The sequence below is a fragment of the Tenrec ecaudatus genome, chromosome 10, assembly GCF_050624435.1.
Source record: "Tenrec ecaudatus isolate mTenEca1 chromosome 10, mTenEca1.hap1, whole genome shotgun sequence".
Taxonomy (NCBI): domain Eukaryota; kingdom Metazoa; phylum Chordata; class Mammalia; order Afrosoricida; family Tenrecidae; genus Tenrec; species Tenrec ecaudatus.
Genome location: NC_134539.1, coordinates 33382246 through 33391729, shown reverse-complemented (window position 1 = coordinate 33391729; position 9484 = coordinate 33382246). Strand labels below are relative to the sequence as shown.

The 9484-nt window shown below is 44.3% G+C and overlaps 1 protein-coding gene across 1 annotated transcript; it reads left to right on the top strand.

The window, feature by feature from the left end:
• Positions 1-7384: 7384 nt before the first annotated feature.
• LOC142458476 (olfactory receptor 13C7) lies at positions 7385-8341 on the top strand. Its single transcript, XM_075559502.1, has one exon. It carries the CDS (start codon positions 7385-7387, stop codon positions 8339-8341), a length of 957 nt encoding a protein of 318 aa, XP_075415617.1.
• Positions 8342-9484: the final 1143 nt, after the last annotated feature.

Sequence of the window (9484 nt, the reverse complement as noted above, 5' to 3'; positions counted from 1 at the left end):
AGAAAGCCACATCCTTCTCCTGATGACCAGTGGTTTTAAACTGCTGACCTTGAGGTTAGTTGCCCAACAAGTAACCATTACACCACCAGCTCTCCTCTGTTAGAGAGTCACTGAAAAAAGACAAAGCTCCTCAATGAGATGGGATGACAAAATGGCGGTAGCAGCAGGCTCAAACAAGATGGGATGATGTAGGCTCAGCAGCATTTTGCTCTGTTGGGCACACGGGCAAAACAAGTTGGAACAGACTCAACAGCACCTACCAAACTCTCTTCCAAAGTAGTTGTATCACTGTACTTTCCCTCAGGCACTGAATGCATGATAGTCCCAGTTAATCCACATCCTCATCAGCCCATGGTATTGTTAGTCTTTTGGGTTATAGCTCTTCTGGTTGACATGTAATGAGGTCTCATTGTACTTTTAATTTGCATTTTCCTGATGTCCCATCTGTCATTTTCTATTCAAGTGTTTATTTACTATTCATATAGCTTCTTTGTGTTGTATATAATGGCCAGGGGAAATCATTTACCACTAAAGAGGAATTAAAAATTAAATAGAATTTAATTAGGTGGCTTCTCTTATTATTGTTGAGTTGTATGAGGGGGTACACCCCTAAAAACTGGAATTGTGCTGGGTGGAGCAAAACTTTAATAGTACACATTTTTCCTGTCACCACGACAATGCACCTGCTCATGCAGCCTTTTCAGTGTGCCATTTTTGGGGCAAAAAACAGCATACCTCTCTTGCCCCACATGCCTTACTCACTTGACCTCGCTCCGTGCACCTTCTTTTTGTTTCTACAGATGAAGAGGGACATGAAAGGACAGCGATTTGATGATGTAGATGAGGTGAAGAAAAAAACAAGGGAGATACTGCCAGTCATCCAAACAGATGGGTTAGCAAAATGGTTCCAAGAATGGAATCGAAGATTTGACAAATGTATTAAGTGTAATGGAGAGTACTTAGAAGGTGATAAGGTTGTTTTGTTAAAAAAAAAAAAACAAAACCACAAAAACATAGTTTTGAAAAAACTCCTTTGTTGGTGGGGAGGGTACCCCCTGGTTTGTAAGAGTTTGTTACATATTTCGGATGCAAGTCCTTTATCAGATATACATTTAAAAATAGTTTCTCACAGTATTTTTGTTTGTCTTTTTATTTTCTTATGATATTGTTTGAAGAATTTATTTTGATAAAGTTCAATTTATCAAAGTTTTTTCCTATAGATTGTGCTTTTGTGTTTTATCTAAAAATTTGTTACTTAACCTAAAGTGAAAAAGGATTTGTCCTCTATTTTCTTTTGGTTTTATAGTTTTAGATCTTAGATTTAGGTATATGATTGATTTTGAGTAATTTTTTGGTATGGTATGTGATAAGGGTCTCATCCAATTTTTACATATCTAGTGGTCTTAACACCTTTTGGTAGAAAGTCTATCTCTTCCCCATTGGGTTGCTCTGCCACCTTTGTTAAAACTTCAATTGGCCATAAATGTATGGGGTAATTTCTGGACTTTCTAGTTTATTCCAACGATTAAATTCTAAGAAGCCCTGATTCAAAAGATAATTAAGGAGTTTCTGAGAAGGACAGGCTACTTCGGGGTTTGGGTCTCAGATTCTGGGACCATCTCAAAACCTTTGTGAGGCTCTTAGAGGGGGGACAATTAGAAGAATTAGAAGGGACAAGATGTAAGAGAAGACTTTTAAAGCACTCACACCAGCCTGAATTAGAGCCCTAGCCTTAGAGCTCCCTGACCTAGCACCACCCCATTTTTCCTGTGCGTGTTAGAAAAGACAAGCAGGCGGTAGGAGTTCTGCTCAAAATTTTGGAACCTGAACCATGACCGTTAGCATATCTGCCCCCAAATCTGGATGCAGTTATGTGTGGCTCTGTTGTCTGAGAGTAGTAGCAGCTACTACCGTCCTCTCCATTAGTAGAAGCTGACATACACTAAGAACATTACTGTTACAGCCCCCACTACTTGGAATGCCTGCTTCTGAGCCAAGGAAGTAAGTGGCTTGCCAGCTCAAAGATGCTAAAGTACTAGTTAGTCCTCTGGGAAGATCCAGATGCCGTACTTGAAGGGGTGTAACTTGAAGGGGTATACTTGAAGGGGTGTAACTCCAAAACATGACAGTGTTTGTCCGAATCCTAGAGCCCCTGGTCCCAGGTTTGGACTCGGGCCTCATGGCTGCTTCCTTTCCTCGGGCCAGTAATAGCACTTGGCCTTTGGCTGTTGATTAGCCTTTGGAACTTTCATATGTTGGTCAAGTTGTCTCTTCTAGATTACAGAAGTTCTGTGTGAAAATGATGGTGATGAGCAGATAACTCTTATCCCACATCACACAACAGACAGGCAGCTTGCAGGTTCAGGGCAAGTGAAGAGAGCAACTCTGAAGAGATCGACAAGACGACTACATCCTTCTCAGCAGGAAGTAGTCAGACCAGTGATTGCCTAATATCTCTACTGAATCTGGAGTCCCTTTCTCTCCAAGGTGGAATGTTAGGGTCAGATAGAGCTAGAGATTTCCATTCCACCACAAGTCTGGATGAATCATCCCAACATTACCTCACATGATAACAAGGAGCACAAACCATGGGTAATGAGACCAATCATTGCATAAGACTAAAGACCAACCAGACTCTGGTGCGTTCAGTCATTCAGGATCCAAAGGTAAAGGCCAATGGGGAAGCAGGATGTGTTAGGCCAGGTCGACTAGACAAACAAATCCAGTGACACTCATATATGTGCAATAAAGAGCTTTATGGGGCAACCATTTACAAGGATCTACATATAACCTCTTTCCTAGGGGACGGACAATAGAAAAGTGGGTGAATGGAGACATTGGATAGTGTAAGATATGACAAAATAATAATAATTTATAAATCATCAAGGGTTCATGAGGGAGGGGAAAGCAGGGAGGGAGGAGAAAAACGAGGAGCTTATACCAAGGGTTCAAGTGGAGAGCAAATGTTTTGAGAATGAGGGAAACAAATGTACAAAAGTGCTTGATACAATGGATGGATGTATGGATAGTGATAAGAGTTGTACGAGCCCCCAATCAAATGATTTTTTTAAAAAGAAAGAGATTTATATAAAAATAATTATATATTAAGAAAACATCCAGCCTAGTTCAACTTAAGTCCATACGTTCGATAATAGTCCATAAGTCCCTCTTTGGACTTAAACAGACACAGGTAATGATGCAGAATGCAGGACTTTTGTGTGCAAAATCCTGTGGATGTGAGGTGGGCAGAAACATGCCGGGGCTCTGGTGGTTCTCAGGGTGCCCAGCAAGCAGGAAAGTTAAGGCAGAGAGAGATGGGCAGGTTCCCTGGGCCCTCCTTATGGGAGAGCCACACCCACAAGGAGTTTCCATCAAGCTGTGGCCTGATTGCCTGCTCGGATACCACCCCTCCACTTTTATGTATCTTCAAGTTGACAAGAAATTATGTAACTACCACACAGGCTATGGATTGAGGAGAACCAATGTGTTCTTGCTACCCGACCCCTATATATCAGACGTTCCATCCCTTGACAAGGTCGCCCTCAAATCATGAGAGGATTCATTTGGGACCGAAATGTAATTTGCTCACTAGGTCTTTAGTACATGGACTGTCCTAAAAAGAAGAGGAGAATAAGAAAGAGGAGGAGGAGGCGGAGGAGGAGGAGGAAGAGGAGCACCACCAGCAGCACCAGCACCAGCACCAGCAGCACCAGCACCAGCACCAGCAGCAGCAGCAGCAGCAGCAACAGCAGCAGCAGCAACAGCAGCAGCAGCACCACCAGCAGTAGCAGCAGCAGCAGCAGCTCTGGTCATGCCATGGGCTAGACATTGAGCTGTTGACTTCAAGACCCTCAGGTCAAACTGGGAGCTCCTCAGGAGAAAGCAGAGCCTATCTGCTCTTGTAAAGAGCAGTCTCATAAACCCTAAGGAGTAGCTCTACTCTGTCTTATCAAAGTCATTATGAGTTGAAAGCAAGTCAGAGGCAGATGATATTAAGCTTTTTACTATATCTACACCCAGTCACTTTGGATCCTTAATGCCTCTGGACCAGCAGGTAAGACACTGTTCTTTTGGAGGTAACAAACCTCGGTCATTAGCAGAAAACAGGACTGCTTTGACGTAATGGGGCCAGGGAGGAGCATGTTTGGTATCTCTTGTTTATACTCTACCTAACTTTGATGGCAATGGATAGCTGCAGCACCTGCAGTCTGAAAAGGTAGCCAAAGTTCAGATCTCTCTGAAAGAATGAAGGTCTGGGCCACTCTACTGGATAAGGCACCTAGACCACAAAGGTGCTAAGGTAGTGTGAAGGCTTGACTGGGAATGGGCACGAGGGAACTCTTGGGAGGATTGACCTAGACAGACACATCTGTCAAAACTCAATGTAGACACAGTTAAGATTTGTGCATCCCACTATAAAAAATTAACGAACCTCTCTCTAAATATACAATGACTTATTCACCTTCCTACTTTCCCCATTATTCAAAGACTGGTCAGACGTTGTCTCCACCTGTAAGTCTCTCCAAGGCTCCAAATGTAATTTTCTCAGTGGCCCCAGTCACCGCCTTGAGCAGTTGGTTTATAAGTCATGCCCACAGCTGCTGGCTCCTTCATGCAAATAGTTCTTGTATCTTCAGTTACTCTTTCAAGACTTTAAGCCTTTTAAAGTTTGTGAAAATTCAAGTAAGACATAAATACTTGCCCTGATGTCCTTCAGTGGCCTAAGAATGGAAAGTTCCAGTCGCAACAAAGGAGTCTTTCTGGAGTATTTTTTTTAAGCATAATTTCTGGAATATTTAAGCAATATTTCTGGAGTATTTTTTTAAGCATAATTGGATCTTGGGGACGCTGTCCCAGAGGATAACAACTTTTCTGACTTTGTAGGTTTCTGTCTCCAAACTTTATAATCACTTTGGGGAGCACAATAGTCCCAATTATAGTGCTGATTTCAAAATGTTTTCTACATGTAATGGCTGTTCTTTTTGGAACTTTTGCCAAAAACACAGAATCAAGTTAGAGTGGGAAGAAGTGGCTTCCCCTCCTTCTTCAACTCCAAGTGGACATCTCAGCCCAGGCATTTGAACGTGTGTTGCTATTTCTGGCCCGTGTATGGTTCTCCATCTGTAGGGAGTCTTTCTTTGTGGGGTCTGAAGAAAAGTAAGTGAACGTTCTTATACCAATTATCCTTTAACCTTTTAGCATAGAAATTGGTCTAGCTTCTCACTTAATATTGCCAAGTGGTTGGATTTGAGAAAGAAAGGAATTTCAGTAGGATCACAAAGATCGAAGAGCTCACAGAACTCCTTTTTCCTGGATCGCCCCCCCCCCCCCAAAAAAAATCGAAGTGGCAAGAAGCCCACGAAATCTTTCAGTCTTAAATTATGAACCTCCTTGACTTCGGTTAAAGAATGGGATGCTTTCAGAGACTGACGGCTGGTGCTGAGATGTTGCATTGATGGTTAGCTACAGAGAGGGCGGGAGCTGTGCTCGGTCTGCTGGCGGGTCCCAGGAAAGGCAGCACTCTAGGTCTTGAAATGTTTCCATTTTTGGCAAGGTGTAGATTTACCACATTTCTATGGCTTGTTTTAGTGGAAAATACGTGAGTCTTTTCATTCTCCGACAGGTTCTGTCTTGCCCAGGTTCTGGCTTTCAGTTTTTTCAGTCATGTTGCTCACAATGCAAAGGGAATTCACTGGAGTTATGCATGACAATGGCAGCCCCTAGGAGGGGTTTCAAGGGGATGAGCTTCTCAAACTTTCGGAGCCCGCTTCATTGCTTCAACAAGAGCAGCTCTGCTTCATGTTTGGGAGTTTTACATTTAACAACAACAACAACATCTCTTTCCTATAGAGTTTGAATATCACTGATTTTTTTTCCAATCCCAATCTCCTGTGGGTTTCAGAGACTGTAAATCTTAATGGGAATAGGAAGCCACCTCTTCCTTCTGAGAAGTGGCTGCTGGTGGTTTCAAACTGCGGTCCTGTGGTTAGCAGTCTAAAGCATAGCCCACCACTATGCCACCAGGGATCCTTGCAAATTGGCATGTTAATCATCAGAATATAGCCCTGAGAACAGTCCACAAATTCAATGGAAAAACCAGAAGGCTGTCTGCTTTGCTAAATAGGGGGAAAAAAGTATCTTCTAGCATTCTACAGTTCTGCAGTTATGGAACAGACAGGGAAGCCAAGTGAGTTCTTCATCACTTAAAGATATCAAGCTAAAACTATTTGCATCAGTGTGTGCAGCAAAGCATCTAGTACAGGAAGAGAGTTTCACTAGATTTCAGTGCAATTAGATTCTCGGGGGAGTAGAACCAGTTGCAGAACATCAGTCTAGCACATGCCGAGCAGGTGAATCCAAAGACTCAAGAACTGTCCATTTCCACTGATTCCAGAGTGGAAGCTTACCCAGAGAGAAGGGGACACAGAAGGGGACCATAACCCCAAAGCACTCCTTTAGTTACCTAGAGAACTAGAACCTCAGAAGCTGGGGTCTACTGCAGCAGGTTTCTGGACTTTGCTACAGCAGATCGAGCTTCATGGAGGGTAAGATTCAGACAGGTATGCACAGTATCAGCATTTCTAGAATACTAAGTTGTCTTGGAAATTCTGTGGCTCCCACCCATGCTTTTTCATCAGTCCATGTCCAGTCGCATTTTGTGTTTAATCCTAGCTGGATTCTTGTTGCCCAGGGAGCCTTCTGTGACCTTCTTCTCATCAGTGTCCAGAGTGTCTTTTCTGCAGCTTTTGGCCTCTCCTGGATCTGTCTTCCCTCCTTGGCTAGCTATTAGCCTCCTTAACTGGGGCCACAAGTCACCCCTGATCCTCATAAGAATCATTATACTCACATACTGATTGATCAACAGGTGTTTGGATGGGTGCATATTAATTTGGATTGGATGGATGAGAAACCCTGGGAATGGCATTGCTCATGAGAAAGTAGTTCTTGAGAATAATATGTTTTCGGAGAGAATGGTCTGGAGAGAAGAAATAGTTGTCAAGTTCACCGCTAATCATTTCACTAGAACACGCAGCATGCTTAAAGTCACCTCTGGAGGGAAGTTTAAAGAGATGAATTGCCGAGTGGGATGCAGGCCAATGCAATCGATGTGCACTGTGGCTTATCTCTGATCAAATGCATTCAATCACCAGGGGTATCGTGTTTTTCAGTCTTATAAATTAGTGTCTTGTGCCCCCCCAAAAGTAATTTATAATTTTACTTATTTTATTTTTTTGGGAAAGCTACACACTGTGGCTGTTCAGAGCTGTTTTTCGAATCACACCGTCAGATAGGATTCCAGACCCCATGCCCGGGCCTACGCAACGAAAAGAATATTGCGTTTGGACCGCTGAGTGTTTTCTTCAGAGGGCAGAGGAAATGCACCATGGAAAGTGCTAATCAGACCTCACCCGTGACAGAGTTTATTCTCCTGGGACTTTCTGCTCACCCAAAGTTGGAGAAAATGTTCTTTGTGCTCATCCTGCTGATGTACCTGGTGATCCTGCTGGGCAATGGGGTCCTCATCCTGGTGACTGTGACTGACTCCCGCCTACACACACCCATGTACTTCTTCCTAGGAAACCTCTCCTTCCTGGACATCTGCTACACCACCTCCTCCGTGCCCCTCATTCTCGACAGCTTCCTCACTCCCCGGAAAACCATCCCCTTCTCAGCCTGTGCGGTGCAGATGTTTCTCTCCTTTGCCATGGGAGCCACAGAGTGCGTGCTCCTGGGCATGATGGCATTTGATCGCTACGTGGCCATCTGCAACCCCCTTAGGTACCCTGTGATCATGAGCAAGGTTGCCTATGTGCCCATGGCTGCCAGCTGCTGGGCAGCTGGAAGTGCTGCCTCCATGGTCCAAACCTCTCTGGCTATGCAGCTGCCTTTCTGTGGGAACAACATCATCAACCACTTCACCTGTGAGATCCTGGCTGTCCTGAAGTTGGCCTGTGCTGACATCTCCATGAATGTGATCAGCATGGGGGTGACCAACGTGATCTTCCTTGCAGTCCCAGTGCTGCTCATCTTTGTCTCCTATGTGTTCATCCTGGCCACCATCCTGAGGATCCCCTCAGCAGAGGGAAGGAAGAAAGCCTTCTCCACCTGCTCAGCCCACCTCACAGTGGTGGTCGTCTTCTATGGGACCATCCTCTTCATGTATGGGAAGCCCAAGTCTAAGGATCCACTGGGAGCTGACAAGCAGGACCTTTCAGACAAACTCATCTCCCTCTTCTACGGGGTGGTGACCCCCATGCTCAACCCCATCATCTACAGCCTGCGGAACAAGGATGTGAAGGCTGCTGCAAGGACTCTGGTCTTTCAGAGACAGAGCCCCTAGTGATGGAGAGAGTGGAGCTATCTCGTGGTCCTGTGCATCTTGGATGCTTCCACCCAAGAATCTCAGGAGAAAGTAGCCTCCTGAGAAGACACAGGTGAAGCACGCTGTTGGGCACCGTCGAGTCGGTCCTAACTCGTGCCGATTCCATGGCAACAGAAAGACAGATTGCCAGGCCCTACTCCATGCTCACCATTGTTCTGATAATTGAACCCATTGTTGTACCCGCTGGGTCAACCTATCTCCTTAAGGGCCCTTCCTCTCTTTGGCTGCCCCTCTGCTTAACTAAGCAGGATGTCTTTTTCTAGGCACGGGTCTCTCCTGACAGCATGTCCAAAGTACGTGAGATGAAGTCTCGCCATCTTTGCCTCTGAGGAGCATTCTGGCTGTACTTCTGAGATAGATGTGTTTGTTCCTTTGGCACTCTACGGTACATTCCAATAATCTCTGCCAGCACCGTCCTTCAAATGCATCTGCTCTTCTGTGCCCATCCTTACTCAGAGTCTAACCCTCATATGCACATGAGGGGATTGGAAATACCATGGCTTGGGTCAGGCATACTTTAGTCCTCAAAGTAGCATCCTTGCTTCACAACACTTTAAAGAGGTCTGTGTAGCAGATTTAGCCAATGTGCCATGTCATTTGGACTCTTGACTGTTACTTCCATATGCATTGATGGTAAATCCAAGCAAGATAAAGTCCTTGAGAACTTCATTTTTTTCTCCCTGTTTATATGATGTTGCCTATTGGTTCAGTTGTGAGGATTGTGGTCTTCTTGACATTGACTTGTAATCCATCCTGAAGGATGCAGTCTTTGATCTTCAGCAGCAAGTACTTCAAGTCCTCCTCACGTTCAGCAAGCAAGGTTGTGGCATTTGCATATTGCAGGTTATTAATCAACCTTCCTCCAATCCTGGTACCCTGATCTTTCCATATGAAGGATGATTGCCAAGAAATCAAATTACATGTGTAATGGAGAGTTTGAGATGTTACTAGATCCAACTTCTAAGAGTGCTGGAAATGAAAGTTAGGAATGAGTGTGGTTTGAGGGGATGGAAGTGGAACTGCTGCTAGAAAAATGTGCTTTTCTAATTTTCCACTGTGGAAGCTTGAATTCATCTTTGTGAGAAGGTAGATCCTTTGTTT

Coding starts and splice junctions, on each gene's coding strand:
- LOC142458476 (XM_075559502.1), top strand. CDS start 7,385: ATGGAAAGTGCTAATCAGACCTCACCCGTGACAGAGTTTATTCTCCTG.